At 55.1% G+C, this 23,918-nt stretch overlaps 4 protein-coding genes across 4 annotated transcripts; all 4 read left to right on the forward strand.

Annotated features, from left to right (window-relative positions):
* The first annotated feature begins 2,354 nt into the window (after positions 1 to 2,354).
* LOC121108603 (avidin-related protein 6) lies at positions 2,355 to 3,530 on the forward strand. The gene is made up of 4 exons (XM_040656506.2): positions 2,355 to 2,477; positions 2,562 to 2,766; positions 3,192 to 3,312; positions 3,400 to 3,530. Exons 1-4 carry the CDS (start codon positions 2,397 to 2,399, stop codon positions 3,443 to 3,445), a joined length of 453 nt encoding a protein of 150 aa, XP_040512440.1. The 5' UTR covers positions 2,355 to 2,396; the 3' UTR covers positions 3,446 to 3,530.
* Positions 3,531 to 6,259: 2,729 nt separating this feature from the next.
* AVR2 (avidin related protein 2) lies at positions 6,260 to 7,434 on the forward strand. Its single transcript, NM_001030348.2, has 4 exons — positions 6,260 to 6,382; positions 6,467 to 6,671; positions 7,098 to 7,218; positions 7,306 to 7,434. The coding sequence occupies exons 1-4, from the start codon at positions 6,302 to 6,304 to the stop codon at positions 7,349 to 7,351; spliced, it is 453 nt and encodes a 150-aa protein (NP_001025519.1). The 5' UTR covers positions 6,260 to 6,301; the 3' UTR covers positions 7,352 to 7,434.
* Positions 7,435 to 10,164: 2,730 nt separating this feature from the next.
* On the forward strand, positions 10,165 to 11,340 carry LOC124417561 (avidin-related protein 4/5). Its single transcript, XM_046905975.1, has 4 exons — positions 10,165 to 10,287; positions 10,372 to 10,576; positions 11,002 to 11,122; positions 11,210 to 11,340. Exons 1-4 carry the CDS (start codon positions 10,207 to 10,209, stop codon positions 11,253 to 11,255), a joined length of 453 nt encoding a protein of 150 aa, XP_046761931.1. The 5' UTR covers positions 10,165 to 10,206; the 3' UTR covers positions 11,256 to 11,340.
* Positions 11,341 to 21,920: 10,580 nt separating this feature from the next.
* On the forward strand, positions 21,921 to 23,106 carry AVD (avidin). Its single transcript, NM_205320.2, has 4 exons — positions 21,921 to 22,047; positions 22,132 to 22,342; positions 22,768 to 22,888; positions 22,976 to 23,106. The coding sequence occupies exons 1-4, from the start codon at positions 21,967 to 21,969 to the stop codon at positions 23,019 to 23,021; spliced, it is 459 nt and encodes a 152-aa protein (NP_990651.1). The 5' UTR covers positions 21,921 to 21,966; the 3' UTR covers positions 23,022 to 23,106.
* The last annotated feature ends 812 nt before the right edge of the window (positions 23,107 to 23,918 follow it).

The following is a 23,918-nucleotide window of genomic DNA, read 5'->3' on the forward strand; positions in this document are numbered from 1 at the left end:
CAGGAGCTTGCAGAAATAGCACGCTCCTCCTGCTCCTCTGCCACATGCCACTGGTGCTGGCCTAGCTCTACCCCAAATCCCTTTGAGTGATCCAAAATCAAAGCGAGCGGTGCTGCCAGCAGTGCTGGGAGCAGACACCAGAGCTGGTGTTTGGGCCAGGAGCATGGGGCTCTGCTTGAAAAGCACTGGACCTGGCACTGTGGCACGAGGTGTTGGCCACACCAGCCAGCAGCACCGTTCAGCAAGTGTGCAGACGACACCAAGCTGAGTGGTGCATTTGACATGCTAGAGGGAAGGGATGCTATCCAGATGGAGCTGGACAGGCTTGAGAAATGGGGCCATGCCTGCCTCCTGAACTTCAACAAGGCCAAGTGCAAGGTCTGCCATCTGGGTTGGAGCAATCCCGAGCACAGATATGGGTGGGACAGTGAATGGCTTGAGAGCCGCCCTGAGGAGAAGGATTCGGGCATGTTGGATGACGAAAGATTCAACGTGAGCAAGCAATGTGCGTTTGCTGCCCAGAAGGCCAACTGTATCGCGGGTTGCACCAAGAGAAGGGTGACCAGCAGGTTGAGGCTGGAGGTTCTGCCCCTCTGCTCTGCTCTCGAGAGACCCAACGTGGAGTACTGTGTCCAGGTCAGGGGACCCCAACACTGGGAGGACATGGAGCTGTTGGAGCACGCTCAGAGGAGGGCCACAAAGATGGTCAGAGGGCTGGAGCAGCTCCCCTGTGAGGACAGGCTGAGAGAGTTGTGACTCTTCAGCCAAGAGAAGAGGAGGTTCCGGGGGGATTGTGAATGTCCTCTCCCTGGAGGCATTCAAGGCCTGGCTGGATGGGGCTGTGAGCAACCTGGTCTCATGGGAGGCGCCCCTGCCTGTAGCACGGGGTTGGAACTGGGCGATCTTCAAAGTCCCTTCCAACCCAAACCATTATGGGATTCTATGATTCTGTGCAGGAAGAGACTGCAGTGAAGAGACCAGGGCATTCTGGAGCCCACAGCACTTTTGGTATTGCACTGGGGGGCTTTCAACTGATAAAAAATCTGTCCGAGCCTTCTTACCAGACTTACACGAGGTCTCTCCTACCAGAAGGAAATGTCCCTCCATTCACAGTCACGCCTCATTCACATCTCTGCTTTTTGGCTGCCCACACATTTGAGAAAAACCACTTTCAGGGGTGAAGCACCGGAAGAGTAAAATTGCTGTAAAGCCATTGATAAGGCAAATAGCAACCCCAGTAATGGTGACAAGTCATACTGTATAGCAATTAGCATCACACAGCTCAAAGTATTGGCTGTTCTCACCCAACATCAAGTCCCCTTAAGGCGCACACAGGATGTCCCCATCCTTCCACATTACCCACCACGGGCACTCAGTTCCATGAGCAAAAGCAGACCTACTGGTGGGCTGGCCTTGGCCAGAGGCGGCAACAACCCAGGCTGTCCTGCCCAGCATGTTTGTCAGGCACACTGCAGGGCCTTTATCTCCTACAGTACCTGGGACGTTTGATTGGGCAGGACCAGCTTGGCTGGCAGATGGATCCACGAGCGTTGACTCAGCACGTGGGTTTTGCCAGGTGTGTATCCTAACGTTTGAGTGTCCCAGCACCCACTGCTCTCCAGGTCGTCTTTAACAGTCCATCACATCATAGCGTTTTCCAAGAGGCTGTACACGATAAGGAATGTGGTGTGGATGCCATGCTTTCTGGCACTGCTCTTTATGACCTTGTTTTGGAAATGAGTCCCATTGTCCGATTCAGTTCTTTTCCGGGTGCCATGTTGCCACAAGGCTTGCTTTTCATGACCCAGGGTGGTGCTTCGGGCAGTGGCATGGAGCACAGGATACGTTACCAGCCCTCCCATCGTTGCTTCCACCACTATAAGCGCGTGGTGCCTGCCTTGGCAGTTTTCTGGAACTGTGATAAAATCCACCTTCCAGACCTCCCCGTATGTAGATTTCAGCTATGGTCCACTCTACCAAAGAGGCTTTATCCACTTCACTTCCATACTGGCCACACCTGATTCACATTCACAGAAAACATGAGCAAGAGTGTCCATGGAGAAGTCAGTCTCACGCCCATCTGTATGCTGCATCCCTTCCTTGATGGCCTGAAGTGTCAGGAGCCCACCAAGCTAGAAGTAGTTCAGCCTTACTTTGCCAGTCCAGACCTACCTGAAACCCTTGAATTCTAGGGACCCGATCCACCTGCTGGTGAGTTTGATATTCGTCTCTGGTCTTCAATTTTGGGGTTGTGCGTTCAACTGGAAAACGTGACCCACCCAGATTGCGTAACACCTGGGAAGAAAAGCCTGCGCCGGGAGCAATAAAAGGCGAGGGAGCAGGCAGGAGGGGTGAGTCCTGCAAGGAGCACACCCGGCTGTCCACCTGCTGCAGAGATGGTGCACGCAACCTCCCCGCTGCTGCTGCTGCTGCTGCTCAGCCTGGCTCTGGTGGCTCCCGGCCTCTCTGCCAGAAAGGTAACGGGATGGGGCTGGGAGTGGGTGCACCTGGCGCCCACCCCTGCCTCCTGCCTGCCACTGACTCCTTCTTCTTCGTCACAGTGCTCGCTGACTGGGGAATGGGACAACAACCTGGGCTCCATCATGACCATCGGAGCTGTGAACGACAATGGCGAGTTCAATGGCACCTACATCACAGCTGTAGCAGATAATCCAGGAAACATCAAGCTATCACCACTGCTTGGGATCCAACACAAAAGAGCCTGCCAGCCCACCTTTGGCTTCACTGTCCATTGGAACTTTTCAGGTGCTTCTCTCCCAGCCTCCCTGCAATGTCCCTGCTCCTCTGCTGTGCTTCCCTGTGACAAACCCCTCTGCTTTCCTGCCCTTCCCCACGCTGTCTCCAGTGCTCTCCTGCCCTTCCCTACAGTCTCCCTGACGGTCTCTCCTCCTCGCTGTGGTGTCCCTGATGATTTCCAGCCCATCCCTGCAGTCCCCTCAACAATGCCCTGCCTCCCATGCCCCCGGTGCTGCCCCATCCCTTCCCGTAGAGCTGCTGGGCTGCTGTCACCTCCTGGTCCCCGGGTGCAGGGGAGGTGCTGGGGCTGTCCCCAGAGGGCACGGAGAGCTCAGATGAGTTGTCCCCTGGGCAGAGGGACCGTGGTGCTGGCACTGCCCTGCCCTGCGTGGGGCTCACAACCCCACTCCCCTCATCTGCCCCTTTTCCCACAGAGTCCACCAGTGTCTTTGTGGGCCAGTGCTTCGTGGACAGGAGCGGAAAGGAGGTCCTGAAGACCAAATGGCTGCAACGGTTAGCAGTTGATGACATTAGTGATGACTGGAAAGCTACCAGGTGAGCCCAGGGCAGAGGCACACGGTCCCGGGCTGTGACTCGATGGCTGTGCACTTCCCACCTTACATCTCCTCTCTCTCCCCGCAGGGTCGGCTACAACAACTTCACTCGCCAGCGCACAGTGGAGGAGTGAGGATGGCCCCGCAAAGCCAGCAACAATGCCGGAGTGCTGACACTGCTTGTGATATTCCTCCCAATAAAGCTTTGCCTCAGACACACTCTGGCTCTTGCCATGTCCCTTCGGTCTGCACTTCTGGCTCCCATATCCCCACATTGCATCCCCGGTCCTCTCCCCCCACCTGTCCCTTCTGCCACGTCCCACACCCATGGCGTGGCAATGCCAGCAATGACACTTGTGTCACCACATCCCCTGTGCCATCACAGGCAGTGCTGGTGGCACTCAGTGCCTTTGAGACTGCACACATTTGGCAAGTGGGCTGGGAAGGATGCTTAAGAAGTCAAAAGGGAAGAGAAGAAGGGGCTGTATTGCCTTCCGAGTGCAGGAGCTGCGTGTGCACCAGCACACAGTGCACGTAGGGAGGGCTCCGATCCCCACAGCGTGCAAGGAAAGCTGTCAGGGAAGGCTCTGCCAGGAGCTTGCAGAAATAGCACGCTCCTCCTGCTCCTCTGCCACATGCCACTGGTGCTGGCCTAGCTCTACCCCAAATCCCTTTGAGTGATCCAAAATCAAAGCGAGCGGTGCTGCCAGCAGTGCTGGGAGCAGACACCAGAGCTGGTGTTTGGGCCAGGAGCATGGGGCTCTGCTTGAAAAGCACTGGACCTGGCACTGTGGCACGAGGTGTTGGCCACACCAGCCAGCAGCACCGTTCAGCAAGTGTGCAGACGACACCAAGCTGAGTGGTGCATTTGACATGCTAGAGGGAAGGGATGCTATCCAGATGGAGCTGGACAGGCTTGAGAAATGGGGCCATGCCTGCCTCCTGAACTTCAACAAGGCCAAGTGCAAGGTCTGCCATCTGGGTTGGAGCAATCCCGAGCACAGATATGGGTGGGACAGTGAATGGCTTGAGAGCCGCCCTGAGGAGAAGGATTCGGGCATGTTGGATGACGAAAGATTCAACGTGAGCAAGCAATGTGCGTTTGCTGCCCAGAAGGCCAACTGTATCGCGGGTTGCACCAAGAGAAGGGTGACCAGCAGGTTGAGGCTGGAGGTTCTGCCCCTCTGCTCTGCTCTCGAGAGACCCAACGTGGAGTACTGTGTCCAGGTCAGGGGACCCCAACACTGGGAGGACATGGAGCTGTTGGAGCACGCTCAGAGGAGGGCCACAAAGATGGTCAGAGGGCTGGAGCAGCTCCCCTGTGAGGACAGGCTGAGAGAGTTGTGACTCTTCAGCCAAGAGAAGAGGAGGTTCCGGGGGGATTGTGAATGTCCTCTCCCTGGAGGCATTCAAGGCCTGGCTGGATGGGGCTGTGAGCAACCTGGTCTCATGGGAGGCGCCCCTGCCTGTAGCACGGGGTTGGAACTGGGCGATCTTCAAAGTCCCTTCCAACCCAAACCATTATGGGATTCTATGATTCTGTGCAGGAAGAGACTGCAGTGAAGAGACCAGGGCATTCTGGAGCCCACAGCACTTTTGGTATTGCACTGGGGGGCTTTCAACTGATAAAAAATCTGTCCGAGCCTTCTTACCAGACTTACACGAGGTCTCTCCTACCAGAAGGAAATGTCCCTCCATTCACAGTCACGCCTCATTCACATCTCTGCTTTTTGGCTGCCCACACATTTGAGAAAAACCACTTTCAGGGGTGAAGCACCGGAAGAGTAAAATTGCTGTAAAGCCATTGATAAGGCAAACAGCAACCCCAGTAATGGTGACAAGTCATACTGTATAGCAATTAGCATCACACAGCTCAAAGTATTGGCTGTTCTCACCCAACATCAAGTCCCCTTAAGGCGCACACAGGATGTCCCCATCCTTCCACATTACCCACCACGGGCACTCAGTTCCATGAGCAAAAGCAGACCTACTGGTGGGCTGGCCTTGGCCAGAGGTGGCAACAACCCAGGCTGTCCTGCCCAGCATGTTTGTCAGGCACACTGCAGGGCCTTTATCTCCTTCTACAGTACCTGGGACGTTTGATTGGGCAGGACCAGCTTGGCTGGCAGATGGATCCACGAGCGTTGACTCAGCACGTGGGTTTTGCCAGGTGTGTATCCTAACGTTTGAGTGTCCCAGCACCCACTGCTCTCCAGGTCGTCTTTAACAGTCCATCACATCATAGCGTTTTCCAAGAGGCTGTACACGATAAGGAATGTGGTGTGGATGCCATGCTTTCTGGCACTGCTCTTTATGACCTTGTTTTGGAAATGAGTCCCATTGTCCGATTCAGTTCTTTTCCGGGTGCCACGTTGCCACAAGACTTGCTTTTCAAGACCCAGGGTGGTGCTTCGGACAGTGGCATGGAGCACAGGATACGTTACCAGCCCTCCCATCGTTGCTTCCACCACTATAAGCGCGTGGTGCCTGCCTTGGCAGTTTTCTGGAACTGTGATAAAATCCACCTTCCAGACCTCCCCGTATGTAGATTTCAGCTATGGTCCACTCTACCAAAGAGGCTTTATCCACTTCACTTCCATACTGGCCACACCTGATTCACATTCACAGAAAACCTGAGCAAGAGTGTCCATGGAGAAGTCAGTCTCACGCCCATCTGTATGCTGCATCCCTTCCTTGATGGCCTGAAGTGTCAGGAGCCCACCAAGCTAGAAGTAGTTCAGCCTTACTTTGCCAGTCCAGACCTACCTGAAACCCTTGAATTCTAGAGACCCGATCCACCTGCTGGTGAGTTTGATATTCGTCTCTGGTCTTCAATTTTGGGGTTGTGCGTTCAACTGGAAAACGTGACCCACCCAGATTGCGTAACACCTGGGAAGAAAAGCCTGCGCCGGGAGCAATAAAAGGCGAGGGAGCAGGCAGGAGGGGTGAGTCCTGCAAGGAGCACACCCGGCTGTCCACCTGCTGCAGAGATGGTGCACGCAACCTCCCCGCTGCTGCTGCTGCTGCTGCTCAGCCTGGCTCTGGTGGCTCCCAGCCTCTCTGCCAGAAAGGTAACGGGATGGGGCTGGGAGTGGGTGCACCTGGTGCCCACCACTGCCTCCTGCCCGCCACTGACTCCTTCTTCTTCACTGCAGTGCTCGCTGACTGGGGAATGGGACAACGACCTGGGCTCCATCATGACCATCGGAGCTGTGAACGACAATGGCGAGTTCGATGGCACCTACATCACAGCTGTAGCAGATAATCCAGGAAACATCACGCTATCACCACTGCTTGGGATCCAACACAAAAGAGCCAGCCAGCCCACTTTTGGCTTCACTGTCCATTGGAACTTTTCAGGTGCTTCTCTCCCAGCCTCCCTGCAATGTCCCTGCTCCTCTGCTGTGCTTCCCTGTGACAAACCCCTCTGCTTTCCTGCCCTTCCCCACGCTGTCTCCAGTGCTCTCCTGCCCTTCCCTACAGTCTCCCTGACGGTCTCTCCTCCTCGCTGTGGTGTCCCTGATGATTTCCAGCCCTTCCCTGCAATCCCCTCAACAATGCCCTGCCTCCCATGCCCCCGGTGCTGCCCCATCCCTTCCCGTAGAGCTGCTGGGCTGCTGTCACCTCCAGGTCCCCGGGTGCAGGGGAAGTGCTGGGGCTGTCCCCAGAGGGCACAGAGAGCTCAGATGAGTTGTCCCCTGGGCAGAGGGACCATGGCACTGGCACTGCCCTGCCCTGCGTGGGGCTCACAACCCCACTCCCCTCATCTGCCCCTTTTCCCAACAGAGTCCACCAGTGTCTTTGTGGGCCAGTGCTTCGTGGACAGGAGCGGAAAGGAGGTCCTGAAGACCAAATGGCTGCAACGGTTAGCAGTTGATGACATTAGTGATGACTGGATAGCTACCAGGTGAGCCCAGGGCAGAGGCACACGGTCCCGGGCTGTGACTCGATGGCTGTGCACTTCCCACCTTACATCTCCTCTCTCTCCCCGCAGGGTCGGCAACAACGACTTCACTCGCCAGCACACAGTGGAAGAGTGAGGATGGCCCCGCAAAGCCAGCAACAATGCCAGAGTGCTGACACTGCTTGTGATATTCCTCCCAATAAAGCTTTGCTTCAGACACACTCTGGCTCTTGCCATGTCCCTTCAGTCTGCACTTCTGGCTCTCATATCCCCACGTTGCATCCCCGGTCCTCTCCCCCCACCTGTCCCTTCTGCCATGTCCCACACCCATGGCGTGGCAATGCCAGCAATGACACTTGTGTCACCACATCCCCTGTGCCATCACAGGCAGTGCTGGTGGCACTCAGTGCCTTTGAGACTGCACACATTTGGCAAGTGGGCTGGGAAGGATGCTTAAGAAATAAAGGGAGAAGAGAAGATGGGCTGTATCTCCTACCGAGTGCAGGAGCTGCGTGTGCACCAGCACACAGTGCACGTAGGGAGGGCTCCGATCCCCACAGCGTGCAAGGAAAGCTGTCAGGGACAGCTCTGCCAGGAGCTTGCAGAAATAGCACGCTCCTCCTGCTCCTCTGCCACATGCCACTGGTGCTGGCCTAGCTCTACCCCAAATCCCTTTGAGTGATCCAAAATCAAAGCGAGCGGTGCTGCCAGCAGTGCTGGGAGCAGACACCAGAGCTGGTGTTTGGGCCAGGAGCATGGGGCTCTGCTTGAAAAGCACTGGACCTGGCACTGTGGCACGAGCTGTTGGCCACACCAGCCAGCAGCACCGTTCAGCAAGTGTGCAGACGACACCAAGCTGAGTGGTGCATTTGACATGCTAGAGGGAAGGGATGCTATCCAGATGGAGCTGGACAGGCTTGAGAAATGGGGCCGTGCCTGCCTCCTGAACTTCAACAAGGCCAAGTGCAAGGTCTGCCATCTGGGTTGGAGCAATCCCGAGCACAGATATGGGTGGGACAGTGAATGGCTTGAGAGCCGCCCTGAGGAGAAGGATTCGGGCATGTTGGATGACGAAAGATTCAACGTGAGCAAGCAATGTGCGTTTGCTGCCCAGAAGGCCAACTGTATCGCGGGTTGCACCAAGAGAAGGGTGACCAGCAGGTTGAGGCTGCAGGTTCTGCTCCTCTGCTCTGCTCTCGTAAGACCCAACGTGGAGTACTGTGTCCAGGTCAGGGGACCCCAACACTGGGAGGACATGGAGCTGTTGGAGCGAGTTCAGAGGAGGGCCACAAAGATGGTCAGAGGGCTGGAGCAGCTCCCCTGTGAGGACAGGCTGAGAGAGTTGTGACTCTTCAGCCAAGAGAAGAGGAGGTTCCGGGGGGATTGTGAATGTCCTCTCCCTGGAGGCATTCAAGGCCTGGCTGGATGGGGCTGTGAGCAACCTGGTCTCATGGGAGGCGCCCCTGCCTGTAGCACGGGGTTGGAACTGGGCGATCTTCAAAGTCCCTTCCAACCCAAACCATTATGGGATTCTATGATTCTGTGCAGGAAGAGACTGCAGTGAAGAGACCGGGGCATTCTGGAGCCCACAGCACTTTTGGTATTGCACTGGGGGGCTTTCAACTGATAAAAAATCTGTCCGAGCCTTCTTACCAGACTTACACGAGGTCTCTCCTACCAGAAGGAAATGTCCCTCCATTCACAGTCACGCCTCATTCACATCTCTGCTTTTTGGCTGCCCACACATTTGAGAAAAACCACTTTCAGGGGTGAAGCACCGGAAGAGTAAAATTGCTGTAAAGCCATTGATAAGGCAAACAGCAACCCCAGTAATGGTGACAAGTCATACTGTATAGCAATTAGCATCACACAGCTCAAAGTATTGGCTGTTCTCACCCAACATCAAGTCCCCTTAAGGCGCACACAGGATGTCCCCATCCTTCCACATTACCCACCACGGGCACTCAGTTCCATGAGCAAAAGCAGACCTACCGGTGGGCTGGCCTTGGCCAGAGGCGGCAACAACCCAGGCTGTCCTGCCCAGCATGTTTGTCAGGCACACTGCAGGGACTTTATCTCCTTCTACAGTACCTGGGACGTTTGATTGGGCAGGACCAGCTCGGCTGGCAGGTGGATCCACGAGCGTTGACTCAGCAGGTGGGTTTTGCCAGGTGTGTATCCTAACGTTTGAGTGTCCCAGCACCCACTGCTCTCCAGGTCGCCTTTAACAGTCCATCACATCATGGCGTTTTCTGAGAGGCTGTACACGATAAGGGATGTGGTGTGGATGCCATGCTTTCTGGCACTGCTCTTTATGACCTTGTTTTGGAAATGAGTCCCATTGTCCGATTCAGTTCTTTTCCGGGTGCCACGTTGCCACAAGACTTGCTTTTCAAGACCCAGGGTGGTGCTTCGGACAGTGGCATGGAGCACAGGATACGTTACCAGCCCTCCCATCGTTGCTTCCACCACTATAAGCGCGTGGTGCCTGCCTTGGCAGTTTTCTGGAACTGTGATAAAATCCACCTTCCAGACCTCCCCGTATGTAGATTTCAGCTATGGTCCACTCTACCAAAGAGGCTTTATCCACTTCACTTCCATACTGGCCACACCTGATTCACATTCACAGAAAACCTGAGCAAGAGTGTCCATGGAGAAGTCAGTCTCACGCCCATCTGTATGCTGCATCCCTTCCTTGATGGCCTGAAGTGTCAGGAGCCCACCAAGCTAGAAGTAGTTCAGCCTTACTTTGCCAGTCCAGACCTACCTGAAACCCTTGAATTCTAGGGACCCGATCCACCTGCTGGTGAGTTTGATATTCGTCTCTGGTCTTCAATTTTGGGGTTGTGCGTTCAACTGGAAAACGTGACCCACCCAGATTGCGTAACACCTGGGAAGAAAAGCCTGCGCCGGGAGCAATAAAAGGCGAGGGAGCAGGCAGGAGGGGTGAGTCCTGCAAGGAGCACACCCGGCTGTCCACCTGCTGCAGAGATGGTGCACACAACCTCCCCGCTGCTGCTGCTGCTGCTGCTCAGCCTGGCTCTGGTGGCTCCCAGCCTCTCTGCCAGAAAGGTAACGGGATGGGGCTGGGAGTGGGTGCACCTGGTGCCCACCACTGCCTCCTGCCCGCCACTGACTCCTTCTTCTTCATTGCAGTGCTCGCTGACTGGGAAATGGACCAACAACCTGGGCTCCATCATGACCATCAGGGCTGTGAACAGCAGAGGTGAATTCACAGGCACCTACCTCACAGCTGTAGCGGATAATCCAGGAAACATCACGCTATCACCACTGCTTGGGATCCAACACAAAAGAGCCAGCCAGCCCACCTTTGGCTTCACTGTCCATTGGAACTTTTCAGGTGCTTCTCTCCCAGCCTCCCTGCAGTGTCCCTGCTCCTCTGCTGTGCTTCCCTGTGACAAACCCCTCTGCTTTCCTGCCCTTCCCCACGCTGTCTCCAGTGCTCTCCTGCCCTTCCCTACAGTCTCCCTGACGGTCTCTCCTCCTCGCTGTGGTGTCCCTGATGATTTCCAGCCCATCCCTGCAGTCCCCTCAACAATGCCCTGCCTCCCATGCCCCCGGTGCTGCCCCATCCCTTCCCGTAGAGCTGCTGGGCTGCTGTCACCTCCAGGTCCCCGGGTGCAGGGGAGGTGCTGGGGCTGTCCCCAGAGGGCACAGAGAGCTCAGATGAGTTGTCCCCTGGGCAGAGGGACCATGGCACTGGCACTGCCCTGCCCTGCGTGGGGCTCACAACCCCACTCCCCTCATCTGCCCCTTTTCCCACAGAGTCCACCACTGTCTTCACGGGCCAGTGCTTCATAGACAGGAACGGGAAGGAGGTCCTGAAGACCATGTGGCTGCTGCGGTCAAGTGTTAATGACATTAGTTATGACTGGAAAGCTACCAGGTGAGCCCAGGGCAGAAGCACACGGTCCCGGGCTGTGACTCAATGGCTGTGCACTTCCCACCTTACATCTCCTCACTCTCCCCGCAGGGTCGGCTACAACAACTTCACTCGCCTGTGCACAGTGGAGGAGTGAGGATGGCCCCGCAAAGCCAGCAACAATGCCAGAGTGCTGACACTGCTTGTGATATTCCTCCCAATAAAGCTTTGCCTCAGACACACTCTGGCTCTTGCCATGTCCCTTCGGTCTGCACTTCTGGCTCTCATATCCCCACGTTGCATCCCCGGTCCTCTCCCCCCACCTGTCCCTTCTGCCATGTCCCACACCCATGGCGTGGCAATGCCAGCAATGACACTTGTGTCACCACATCCCCTGTGCCATCACAGGCAGTGCTGGTGGCACTCAGTGCCTTTGAGACTGCACACATTTGGCAAGTGGGCTGGGAAGGATGCTTAAGAAATAAAGGGAGAAGAGAAGATGGGCTGTATCTCCTACCGAGTGCAGGAGCTGCGTGTGCACCAGCACACAGTGCACGTAGGGAGGGCTCCGATCCCCACAGCGTGCAAGGAAAGCTGTCAGGGACAGCTCTGCCAGGAGCTTGCAGAAATAGCACGCTCCTCCTGCTCCTCTGCCACATGCCACTGGTGCTGGCCTAGCTCTACCCCAAATCCCTTTGAGTGATCCAAAATCAAAGCGAGCGGTGCTGCCAGCAGTGCTGGGAGCAGACACCAGAGCTGGTGTTTGGGCCAGGAGCATGGGGCTCTGCTTGAAAAGCACTGGACCTGGCACTGTTGGCACGAGCTGTTGGCCACACCAGCCAGCAGCACCGTTCAGCAAGTGTGCAGACGACACCAAGCTGAGTGGTGCATTTGACATGCTAGAGGGAAGGGATGCTATCCAGATGGAGCTGGACAGGCTTGAGAAATGGGGCCATGCCTGCCTCCTCCAGATCCTGGAATCCTGCCCATGCGTAGATTTCAGCCATGGTTCCTCCCTGCCAAAAAGGCTTTATCCACTTCACTTCCATACTGGCCACACCTGATTCACATTCACAGAAAACCTGAGCAATAGCATCCATGGCTGCATCCACCCCTCGATCTCAAGCCTATCTATATGTTGTAGCTCTTCCTTGGTGGCCTGAAGTGCTGTGGGCCCTCTGAGAGAGAAATAGTTCAGCCTTATGCTGCCAGTCCAGACCTACCTGAAACCCTTGAATTCTCGAGGCCTGATCTACCTGCTGGTTGTTTTGATATTCTTCAGTGGTCCAACTGAAAAACAACCTTTATCTCTCCCCAGGTAGCAATATGCTTGTACACCACAGCAGAGCAGTTGCGATTCCTTCTGTGCTCACAGTTGCTCTGTTTGTACTGCTGTAGCCACTCCAAAAGGGTGTTGGCCACCATCCAGGGGTCATTGTGGAGGTATTGCTCGGGCCACTTCTCACGTTCAGCAATGTCTAAAGCCAGCTGGATTGCGTTCACTTCTGCACTTTGGCTCATTTCACCTTATCTTCAGTAGTTTCTGCAGCTTGATGTGTAAGACACTGTACAGCAGCATTCCATCTCCAATGCCTTCCCACAATTTGACAGGACCTCTCAGTGAACACAGCATGTTTCCTCTAAGCCTCCAATAGTTTATTATATAGAGGGGCCCCTTCAGAACTTGTCAGTGCTCCCTCTGCCTCTGCATTTTCTTCGTGCGGTCCAGTTTGAGCAGCAGATCCTCTATCAGCAATGCCGGTCTCTCACCTTCCTTTCTGACTTCCTACACCTGGAGATGGAGAGCTCTTGTGCCCTGGGAATGCTTCCTTGAAGACCAGCCAGCTCCACTCCATTTCGTAGTTCCTCAGCAAGGGGCTCTGTTGGCCAACTCCCTGAAGATCTGAAAGTCACCTTTCCTAAAATTAAGCTTCCTGATTTTACTCTTTCTCTGCCTGATATCCCTCAGGACTGTGAGCTCCACCTCTGCATGGTCACAACAGCCCCAACAGCCTCCCATCCCGATGTCACCAATCAGTTCACTATTACTGGTGAGCAACCAGTCCAGCACTGCATCCCCCTTGTGGGGCTGTCTGTTACGTGGCTCAGGAAGTTATCCTCAGTGCATTCCAGGTGCTCCTGGATCGCCTGTAGCTCACCGTGCTACTTTTCCAGCAGGTGTCAGGGTGGTAGAAGTCCCCCAGCAGGACGAGAGCCTGCGATCGTGACAGCTTCTGTAGCTGGAGGGAGAATGCTTCATCAACAGGCTCCGCTTGATCAGTGTCCCTGTACTGATACCACAAGGCTTCTTTTGCTGCTCCCATCTTAACTCTCACCCCATCGTGGTGTTATACGTGCATCACATCATGCAGTGCACTAAGAGTTAAAGAGTTAATGCTCCAGTTCCGTCGATTGTCAATAATTCCAGGTGTACCTTTTTCAGAAGAGAAGAACTACAAATCCCTTAAGATCTTACTGTTCCATTTTCATTCTCCATTCAGAAGGAAAGGTAAAACTGCAGTGTGTGCTCCCTAGCATTAGAGTAATTTCTCCCTTAGCTCGTTGCCACCGTTTTGTTTTTAGGCCCACCTCCTTACCTTTTCCCTACACCCCTCCTGTGTCTCTGGGACGTGGGTCCATAGGTCCCTCAACCATAGTAGACACAAACTCAGATCAAACCAAGCCAGAGCTTTGACAACCCCTAAGCTTTCAGCTTACTCAGGGTTGCTCTGCAGGGACTGCTCTTCACACTCTATTCCTTCCTTGATATAGAGGGCAATGTCTCCTCTCCTCCTTCCTTACCTGTCCCTCCTCATCTGCCTGTTGCTGTCAGTGGCCACACTTCAGCCATGGGAATCATCCCACCCTGCTTTTGTGAAGGAAACTACATTATGGTTCTCAGGTAGCACAGTGGCTTCCATGACCTCCTGTTTGCTTCCCAAGCTGTGTGTGTTGGTGTAGAGGCACTTCAGCTGGGCAGCTGAAGAACTGGACGCACCGTACCTGCAGGACATGTGGACACTCTGCCAGGTACTGGGGGAGGATCCCCTCCACTGTTCCCTGGGAGATGGCAAACATCTAGAGAGGGACACTGCAGGGATGCTGCATGAACACCTCCGGCCTTCTGCAGGCTGTGATGGGGTCAGGGCTGAAGGTCAACACAAGCAATGACTGCTTGCTGACAATGTGGGCATTGCCGACCACAGACCTATGATATGTGAGTGGTGAGTGGGGCCAGGAGAGCAGGACAGGAGTGTGGACTCGGAGGCGCGGGCAGAGGAGGTAGCTCAGAGCATGAGATATATTCGCCAGGTGTCAGTGGACTTCTGGCAGTGCATACTGCAGAGAGGTTGCTGGCCATCTGGATGATGACAAAATCTCAGCCACAGACCATGTGGGTTGGAAGAGTCCTCAGGAGATCACCTTTCCACCTCCTGCTAAAGCACATTCCCTACAGTATGTTTCACATGACACCGTGCTGGCAGATTTTTAATATCATCAGAGAATGACACTCCATATCCTCTCTGGGCAGCCTTTTTCAGTGCTCTGTCACCCACAAAGTAAAGTATTTGCTCATGTTCTAATGGAACTTCCTATGTTCTAGTTTGTGACCATTGAACCTTGTTCTGTCACTGGACAGTGCTGAAGGAGCCTGGCCCTATCCACTTGACTCCCACACTTTACATATTTACAAGCATCGATAAGACCCCCCTCAGTCTTCTCCAGACTAGATAGCCCCAGGTCTCCCAACCATTCCTTTTATGGGAGATGCTTCAGGCCCCTCATCACCTCTGTGGCCCTCTGCTGGACTGCCTGCAGTAGTTCCAGGTTTTTTTTTTTGAACTGGGGAGCCCAGAACTTGACACGGTATTCCAGATGTGGCCTCACCAGCGCAGAGGAGAGGGGAAGGCTCACCTCCCTCGACCTGGTGGCCATGTTTTTTTTAACAGACCTCAGGATACCACTGGCCTTCTTGGCCCAAGGGCACACTGCTGGCTCATGGCCCATGGGTTGGCTTCCAGGACTCTCAGGTCCTTCTCCGTAGAGCTCCTCTCAAGCAGGACAACCCTCAGCCTGTACTGATGTGTGCGGTGCGGTTATTCCTCCCCACGTGCAAGACTCTACATCTGCCATTGTTAAATCTCATAACCTTCCTCTCTGCCCAACTCTCCAGTGCGTACGGGCCTTAGTGAATGGCAGCACAGACTTCTGGTGTGCGGATGGCATTCAGAACAAGCTGCTGTACCTTCCCAGTCACAGAGGTGAGGGTGACTGGCTTGTACTTTCCCAGCTTTGCCTTCCTGCCCTTTTGGAAGACTGGAGTGACATTGGCCTTCTGGAGGAAACGGTCCTCAGGCACCCCTCCTGTTCTCCATGACCTTTGAAAGATGATCGAGAGCACCTTGGCAGTCACTTCTGCCATCTCCTTCAGCACGCATGAGTGCATCCCGCCAGTGCCCATGGATTTGTGTTCATTGAATTAGCCTAGGTGACCTCTGATCAGATCCTTCTTGACCAAGGGGAAGACTTCCTTTCCCCAGGTTCTTATCTCCAGGGCCTGGGATTCCCAAGGGGCAGTCTTAGCAGGAAAGGATGAAGTAAAGGAGGTGTGCAGTTACAGTGCTTTCACGGTGTCCTCCATTACTAGGTCACCCACCTCATTCAGCAGCAGACATACATTCTCCCAGTCTTCCTTTTTCTACTGCCATACTAAAGTAGTCCTTCATGTTGTCCTTGACTGAAGGTCACCCAACTTGATTTCCAGTGGGCCTTAGCATTTCTTGTAGCATTCATGCATGTCCTGACAACATTCCTATTTTCTTTCCAAGTGGCCAGAGACCTTTTCCACACTCCAGAGGCTTTGTTCTTCCATTACTGCCTTTCCATGAGCTTCTTGCTCATCTCTGCAGGTCTCATGCCACCTTTGCCCAATTTCTTAGAGATGCACCGATCTTGAATTCGGAAGAAGTGGTGCTTGAATGACAACCAGCTCTCTTGGTCCCCCTTGCTTTCCAACGCTCTAACCCATGGAATGCCTCCATGTATGTCTGTGAAGAGGTCAAAGTCAGCTCTCCTGAAGTCGTGGTTGCAATCCTACAAACTGCCTGATTTCTCCCATGGGAGATCCCGAACTCCACTATCTCACAGTCACTGCACTCAAGGCTTCCCCCAGCCTTCACATCCCCAGCTACAGGAAGAGAAGAGGCTCGAGGCTACTTGCAGCTGTCTGCGGAAGGCTTCTCCAGCTTCCTCCTCTTCATCAGGCGGCCTGTTGTAAACACCCACAACAGCGTCACCCATCATAGCCTGCCCCTTAGTCCTCACCCATAAACTTTCCACTCATTCATCATGCATCCCTTGGCAGAGCTCTGTACATTCCAGCTGTTCCCTCACATAAAGAGCAACTCCACCACCTCACACCGACGTCTGTCTGTCCTAAAAAGTACAGAGCCATCCCTGAGAGCATTCCAGTCATGCGAGCTGCCCCACCACGTCCCTCTGCTGATCGCACTGAGATCGCGGCCCTACGACCATCCATGGATCTATGACTCTTCCTGTTTACTCCCCGCACTGTGTGTGATGTTACACAGGCACTTCAGAGAAGAAAAGAGAGCACAGGATGCCGATTTCCCTTGGCAGGACCCCAGGGGCCGCACGCAGCCCCCACCTCTATCAACAGGTCTGAGCAGGACTGGAGCTGCAGGCAGAGCACAGCTCAGCCCTGAGACACCTCCGTGCTGCCTCCTGCACAGCCTCGGCCCCACAGCCCCCGGGAAGGAGAGCACGGGTGGGGTGCCGGGAGCCACGCTGCGCTCTGACACACTGCGTGTCCCCTGCTCCCAGCGCGAGCTGCAGGGCCCGTGCAGGAACGAGCTGGGCCCCAACGTGACCCTCGGCCCCGGTCACTGCTGAACGACAGCGTTCAGCTCTCCAGGCTGCAAAGAGCGAGCCGTGAAATGGAGCAACACGCGGGATTCCCGGGTGTGAATTCCTAAACGGATTCGAAGGTGCCCAACAGACAGCCACTGCGTCCGCAGCTGTGCTTCGGTACCTGGAGACCCGCGAGCCCGTCTGTTCCCACCAGCCTCCAGCAGCCGGTGCTCGCGGATCAAAAGACCGCCGTGAAGGCCGCAGGGCCGTCCCTGGGACGGAGCGCCGCCCGCTTCCGCCGCCAGCCGCGGCTCCGCCCTCCCCGCCGAGCTGACGCTGGCAGCGCGCAGAGCGCGGAGCGGAGCCGCGGCGCTTTCCGCCGGCAGCGCCCGCACGGGGCTCGCCGAGGGCCGCGCAGAGCGCTGTGCCCGGCGGGCCGCGTCGCCGCTCCGGCGGCACCGCGATTCCGGCACGGAGCGCAACGAGCGCCCGCTGCCCGGCTGCAGGACGCGGTCGGGGCCACACCGCGGCGGGGCCGCAGCCTGCCTTCCGCGGGACCGCACGTCCGGCCTCCCCGAATTTGGCCCCGCAGCCCCCGGGCTGTCACCGTGCTGTCACCGTGCCGTTCACGGTTTACGGGCTGGTTCGGCCCGGTTCGGCCCGGTTCCGTGACTGGCGGGACAGAGGGATTCGTGGATCCGCGCCTCCGGGAAGGGAAACGGGACCCCGAATAATTAAAAACAGCGGCCACGACCTGAGGGGTTACAAATGTACTAAAATGTACTAAAAACAAACAGCTGCTTAACACCTCCTATTCCAAAGGCCCATCGACACCCCTTGGCACCCTCAAAGTATCCCCTTCTGAGGTAATGGGTACCAAGAATGCACGGAGCCCCTGGGCCAGTCACAGCAGGGTGCTTTTGCCAGTCTGTACCGGTGAGGCCTATTTCGGCCACAAACACAGTCAATTCTTGGGAACCCCCATTCACCCCATGAATATAAGTTGATTCTGTCCCTTGGTGACTCGAGGGCGTGACAGTGCACTGTGCACCAGGGTCCACCAGGGCCTCGTATTCCTGAGGTTCTGATGTGCCACACCACGAACCCACACGGTTCAATACACTCCATCATCCTTTCCCCCCATGGTGGGGGCAGGGTCCCTCTATTTGTTACCTCTGTCGTTCTTAGAGCGGTTGCCATGTCCTGCAGCAATGGGAGCGATCACCTCTTTGGGGATTAATCTTGGTGGTTAATCTGCCTTGTAATTATTTTACCTGTGCTTGAAAATGCCCCTCCAGGTGAAAGCAAACTGCAGCCTGCATTCTGTGGCCAAAGGAATGGAAAAGAAGGCGTTAGCAATGCCAGTGGTGGCATACCACTTGGCTGCTTTTGACTCCAGTTCATACTGGAGTTCTAACATGTCCAGAACAGCAGCGCTCAGTGGGGGTGTGACTTCATTCTGGCCATGGTAGTCTACTGTCAGCCTCCATTCTGCACTGGCTTTATGCACTGGAGCACAGGGCTTATAGGGAGCGGCGGAGGGAGCTGGGATGGTTCAGTCTGCAGAAGAGGAGGCTCAGGGGAGACCTTATTGCTCTCTGTAACTCCATGAAGGGAGGTTGTAGTGAGCTGGGGGTCGGTCTCTTCTCTCATGTGACTAGTGGTAGGACTAGAGGGAATGGCCTCCAGTTGCAGCAGGGGAGATTCAGGCTGGATGTTAGGAAATGGGCTGGAGTGGGCTGCCCGGGGAGGTGGTGGAGTCACCGACCCTGGAGGTGCTCAAGGAATGTTTAGACACCGTGTTTAGGGACATGGTATAGTGAGAACTGTTGGTGATGGGTGGACAGTTGGGCTGGATGATCTTGTAGGTCTTTTTAAAGCTTGGTGATTCTTTGATTCGATAAGTGCAAAGTGTTGCATTTGGGTCAGAGCAATCTCACGGGTGTGCACAGGCTGGGAGAAGAACTCCTGGGAGAAGAAGAGAGCAGCCCTGCAGAGAAGGACTTGACATGAAAGACTTAACGTCAGCTAGACTCCCTCTGCTCTGCCCTCATGAGCCTCTCCTACTCTGTAAAGGTTTGGGCCCCCAGCACAGGAGGGATGCGGAGCTGCTGGGGTTGGTCCAGAGGAGGGCCACAAGGATGCTCAGAGGGCTGGAGCACCTCTCCCACAAAGAAAGGCTGAGTGAGTTGGGCTTGTTCAGTCTGGAGGACACCTCACTGCAGCCTTCCGGTACCTGAAGGGAACTTACAGGCGGTAGGGAAACTGACTTTTTACGTAGTCTGATAGTGGTAAGACAAGAGGGAAGAGCTTTAAACTAAAAGAGGGGAGATTTAGGTCAGACGTCAGGAGAAAGTTGTTCACTAAGAGAGCGGTGAGGCCATGGCACAGACTTTCCAGAGCAGCTGTGGTGCCCCATCCCTGCAGCTGCTCGAGGCCGGGTTGGATGGGGCCCTGGGCAGCCTGAGCTGGTGGGGGCAACCAGCCCATGGCAGGGGTTGGGGCTGGGGGGGCTGTGAGGTCCCCTCCAACCTAAGCCATATTATGATTCTACGAAATGACAGCAGGCTGCTTGGGAGGTTTCCAGGGCTGGCCCCATGGCTGATCAGCAGATCCTGGAGTAAGGAGTGGCTTCCGTGGTTAATTGTTGCAGTTACTCCAAGCCGATGTCTCACATGATGGCTGCACTTAGCTGGTTTCAGGGAGGTGCCCTCCAGCCCCTCACCTGTCAACGCCTTGCAGCCTCCATGTGGACACTGCAGTGGGACATCCCACTCGGGGCCCTGCAGCCACACTGGAAGCATGGTGCAATGCAGCTTCCCAAACCTACATCCGCGGGTGCCGTGACTCAAGTTCAGCTGTGGCTCTGGAGTGTGTGGGTGGTGGCACAGTGCTGGCCACCCTGGGGACACCGTGCCCATGTCACATGTCACATGTCACATTTCTACTACCTGTGCCCATTGTCCCCCCTTGTAGGACTGGAGAAGGGATGCCAGGATAGGGGTGCCTGCTCCTCGACAAGGAACGAGCTGTTCACCCTCGTTGGCTATCACCACAATAACCACATCCTGATCCAAACAAGCAAAGAACAAAAACAGCTGTGAAAGCCGTCATGCTTTCTTAGAGGCTGCTTTTATTGCTGTGACCTACTGGCATCGCTCAGTAAGCTTATACAATGAGCTGCCTACAGGCTTTCATTCAAAGGCTGGGGAATTTGGCGTTACTGTGTTGTTGGACAATTCTACTATTTTCTTTTCTTCTTCCTTTTCAAGCACATCAGTTAAAGCTGCATCTTAAAGAGTCAGCTTTTGGAAAGGTCCATATGGACACGTCTGTGGGCTGGGGTGGTTTCGGTCATTTGGGTAACCAAAGATAAGTCATTTTCTCCAGTTTGTGGAGAAATGGTTCCCAGGGCTGACTCAGCCACAGGGCTCCTCCTGGCTCCTGCCTTGCTCGGCACCCTTATTTGAGACTTGCCAACAAATCCACCTCCAAGACACAAGATGCACCGTGGGCTCAGTGATGCCTGCGGGTCCCCTCCAACTTGGGATATTCTGTGATTCTATGACTATTAAAGGTCAGTGGTAATGGCAGGGCTGTAGGTTCTATTCTGCCGGATTAAGCCTGTCCGTGTGTAAATGAGCTGTACCTGAGCAGCCAAAGTGAACTCAGCATGGGAAAGGGAACCTTAACGTGCAGCCAATTCCCAGAAAAAGTCCAAGTAAACACAGGGGCAGGAATTTCCTACAGAAGAGCAGCCAGGAAGGGCCAGCCAGGCACGGCTGCTGTCACAGAGTGGGGGACTGAGCAGCAGGAGTGCAAGGGCTGGAAAATCCACCAGGAAATGAACCATAGGATGTGGCCCCTCGTGGAAGTGCAGTGCTGGTGGGTCTGCAGAGTGGTGGCAACAAGTTGATATGGGGGTGGCACTGAGATGGCACTGGGGCGGCTGTGCAGCGCAGTGCTCAGCTTTATGAGCAGGGATCAGTTCTGTAGGCTATAAAGGGAAAGAGAAACTGAACACTGCAGCCAACTTTCTTTTACCCTTACAAGAAATAAGAATTGCCTTCTGACATGCAGGTCACCATGAGGTCGTACTGTGATGAACAGAGAAGTAAAACGTACTTATTTTAAAGATTCCTGGAATGTTGCGAAGGAACATAGGAGAAAATGCAGTGCAAAGCAAGTTACATCAGCCTCCTCGGTCAGAAACAAACGTAACAGAAGGGGAAGCATGAAAATACACAAAGAAAGCGACGGTAAAACCCCAGGACGATTGTGATATTCCTTGGCAGAAAAATATGACATTTAAGATATTCAGGGAATGTTCGTTTTTCCATAAGCAATATTGTTTCCTCCAACAAAAGCCAATTTGTTAAAACAACAGTGAACCTGCACGCCAGCTCTGAGCAAAAGGAGCCCAGGTGCAGGCGGGATGTGGCTGGGCTTTGCACCCTTCGCTGCCTTCTGCAATACTGGGGAGTCCTGGGGCAAGTGTGAGCCATTGGGTCTGCAGCAGGCAGTCTGAGCCTGGCTGCATACAGGACCGAGATGTGGGGAACACATGCTGCGTGTCTGCAGACCCTTGCAGTTTGGTCCCAAAGTGGTGTGCATGATGGAGCGAGGTGAGGAGGGATGGGATGGGGCCTGGGTGCTGCCATTCCCAGGTAGGTAGTGATGATGACAGGCACTATGTGCATGGCCATGCTGTGGTCAACAGGCAGCAGAAGAGTGACCTTTGAAAAAGGGGTTTTCCCCAGCTGAGCACCCTGCTGCCAGCTTCCATGAAGGGTCCTGCACAAACATGAGACATAAGCAAGGAGGGACAGTTTCAGCACACTATTTTGGGAATCTGTTTGCAACCAGGAACAGCAAACGTGGACTCACCCAAATTGCATAACACTGGGCAGAGTCAGTGCTGGAAGCAATAAAAGGCGAGGGAGCAGGCAGGGGTGAGTCCTGCAAGGAGCACACCCGGCTGTCCACCTGCTGCAGAGATGGTGCACGCAACCTCCCCGCTGCTGCTGCTGCTGCTGCTCAGCCTGGCTCTGGTGGCTCCCGGCCTCTCTGCCAGAAAGGTAACGGGATGGGGCTGGGAGTGGGTGCACCTGGTGCCCACCACTGCCTCCTGCCCGCCACTGACTCCTTCTTCTTCATTGCAGTGCTCGCTGACTGGGAAATGGACCAACGATCTGGGCTCCAACATGACCATCGGGGCTGTGAACAGCAGAGGTGAATTCACAGGCACCTACATCACAGCCGTAACAGCCACATCAAATGAGATCAAAGAGTCACCACTGCATGGGACACAAAACACCATCAACAAGAGGACCCAGCCCACCTTTGGCTTCACCGTCAATTGGAAGTTTTCAGGTGCTTCTCTCCCAGCCTCCCTGCAATGTCCCTGCTCCTCTGCTGTGCTTCTCTGTGACAAACCCCTTTGCTTTCCTGCCCTTCCCCACGCTGTCTCCAGTGCTCTCCTGTCCTTCCCTACAGTCTCCCTGACGGTCTCTCCTCCTCACTGTGGTGTCCCTGATGATTTCCAGCCCATCCCTGCAGTCCCCTCAACAATGCCCTGCCTCCCATGCCCCCGGTGCTGCCCCATCCCTTCCCATAGAGCTGCTGGGCTGCTGTCACCTCCAGGTCCCCGGGTGCAGGGGAGGTGCTGGGGCTGTCCCCAGAGGGCACGGAGAGCTCAGATGAGTTGTCCCCTGGGCAGAGGGACCATGGCACTGGCACTGCCCTGCCCTGCGTGGGGCTCACGACCCCACTCCCCTCATCTGCCCCTTTTCCCACAGAGTCCACCACTGTCTTCACGGGCCAGTGCTTCATAGACAGGAATGGGAAGGAGGTCCTGAAGACCATGTGGCTGCTGCGGTCAAGTGTTAATGACATTGGTGATGACTGGAAAGCTACCAGGTGAGCCCAGGGCAGAGGCACACGGTCCCGGGCTGTGACTCAATGGCTGTGCACTTCCCACCTTACATCTCCTCTCTCTCCCTGCAGGGTCGGCATCAACATCTTCACTCGCCTGCGCACACAGAAGGAGTGAGGATGGCCCCGCAAAGCCAGCAACAATGCCGGAGTGCTGACACTGCTTGTGATATTCCTCCCAATAAAGCTTTGCCTCAGACACACTCTGGCTCTTGCCATGTCCCTTCGGTCTGCACTTCTGGCTCCCATATCCCCGCATTGCATCCCCGGTCCTCTCCCCCCACCTGTCCCTTCTGCCACGTCCCACACCCATGGCGTGGCAATGCCAGCAATGACACTTGTGTCACCACATCCCCTGTGCCATCACAGGCACTGCTGGTGGCACTCAGTGCCTTTGAGACTGCACACATTTGGGAAGTGGGCTGGGAAGGATGCTTAAGAAATAAAGGGAGAAGAGAAGACGGGGCTGTATTGCCTTCCGAGTGCAGGAGCTGCGTGTGCACCAGCACACAGTGCACGTAGGGAGGGCTCCGATCCCCACAGCGTGCAAGGAAAGCTGTCAGGGACAGCTCTGCCAGGAGCTTGCAGAAATAGCACGCTCCTCCTGCTCCTCTGCCTTGCAGGAACAAAACCTAAGCCTCTTTGACCAAAGGGCTCATTCTTGGCATTTTTATCATCATTGCCCCTCATCCTGCAGTGGGAGGCCCAGGCTGCATTTCCTTCCCCACTTGCTGTCGCACAGAAGTGAGAGTACAGAAAACAGGGAGAAAAAACAGCAGCACTAGGGCAGAATGGGCTAGAAGTGCAGATCAGCCAGCCCTAAAGCCCCCTACTATTCTACCCAGTAGAGCTGCGGGCTCCGAAATGCTCCAGACTCTCCACCTCAGTCTCAGTATCTTCCTGCACAGAAGGGTTGTGCTGAGTGGTGTGGCGAACAACCCGTGCCAGCAGTGGAAGGTCCAGTGCTTTTCAAGCAGAGTCCCATGCCCCTGGCCCAAACACCAGCTCTGGTGTC

This window comes from Gallus gallus, chromosome Z (genome assembly GCF_016699485.2).
Source record: "Gallus gallus isolate bGalGal1 chromosome Z, bGalGal1.mat.broiler.GRCg7b, whole genome shotgun sequence".
Taxonomy (NCBI): domain Eukaryota; kingdom Metazoa; phylum Chordata; class Aves; order Galliformes; family Phasianidae; genus Gallus; species Gallus gallus.

What these genes read in the sequence shown, in the direction of transcription:
- LOC121108603 (XM_040656506.2), top strand. Translation starts at nt 2,397, where the DNA reads ATGGTGCACGCAACCTCCCCGCTGCTGCTGCTGCTGCTGCTCAGCCTG. An exon ending in TGTCCATTGGAACTTTTCAG is followed by an intron (nt 2,767 to 3,191) that starts GTGCTTCTCTCC and finishes CTTTTCCCACAG; the next exon opens with AGTCCACCAGTGTCTTTGTG. An exon ending in GATGACTGGAAAGCTACCAG is followed by an intron (nt 3,313 to 3,399) that starts GTGAGCCCAGGG and finishes CTCTCCCCGCAG; the next exon opens with GGTCGGCTACAACAACTTCA.
- AVR2 (NM_001030348.2), top strand. Translation starts at nt 6,302, where the DNA reads ATGGTGCACGCAACCTCCCCGCTGCTGCTGCTGCTGCTGCTCAGCCTG. An exon ending in TGTCCATTGGAACTTTTCAG is followed by an intron (nt 6,672 to 7,097) that starts GTGCTTCTCTCC and finishes TTTTCCCAACAG; the next exon opens with AGTCCACCAGTGTCTTTGTG. An exon ending in GATGACTGGATAGCTACCAG is followed by an intron (nt 7,219 to 7,305) that starts GTGAGCCCAGGG and finishes CTCTCCCCGCAG; the next exon opens with GGTCGGCAACAACGACTTCA.
- LOC124417561 (XM_046905975.1), top strand. Translation starts at nt 10,207, where the DNA reads ATGGTGCACACAACCTCCCCGCTGCTGCTGCTGCTGCTGCTCAGCCTG. An exon ending in TGTCCATTGGAACTTTTCAG is followed by an intron (nt 10,577 to 11,001) that starts GTGCTTCTCTCC and finishes CTTTTCCCACAG; the next exon opens with AGTCCACCACTGTCTTCACG. An exon ending in TATGACTGGAAAGCTACCAG is followed by an intron (nt 11,123 to 11,209) that starts GTGAGCCCAGGG and finishes CTCTCCCCGCAG; the next exon opens with GGTCGGCTACAACAACTTCA.
- AVD (NM_205320.2), top strand. Translation starts at nt 21,967, where the DNA reads ATGGTGCACGCAACCTCCCCGCTGCTGCTGCTGCTGCTGCTCAGCCTG. An exon ending in CCGGCCTCTCTGCCAGAAAG is followed by an intron (nt 22,048 to 22,131) that starts GTAACGGGATGG and finishes TCTTCATTGCAG; the next exon opens with TGCTCGCTGACTGGGAAATG. An exon ending in GATGACTGGAAAGCTACCAG is followed by an intron (nt 22,889 to 22,975) that starts GTGAGCCCAGGG and finishes CTCTCCCTGCAG; the next exon opens with GGTCGGCATCAACATCTTCA.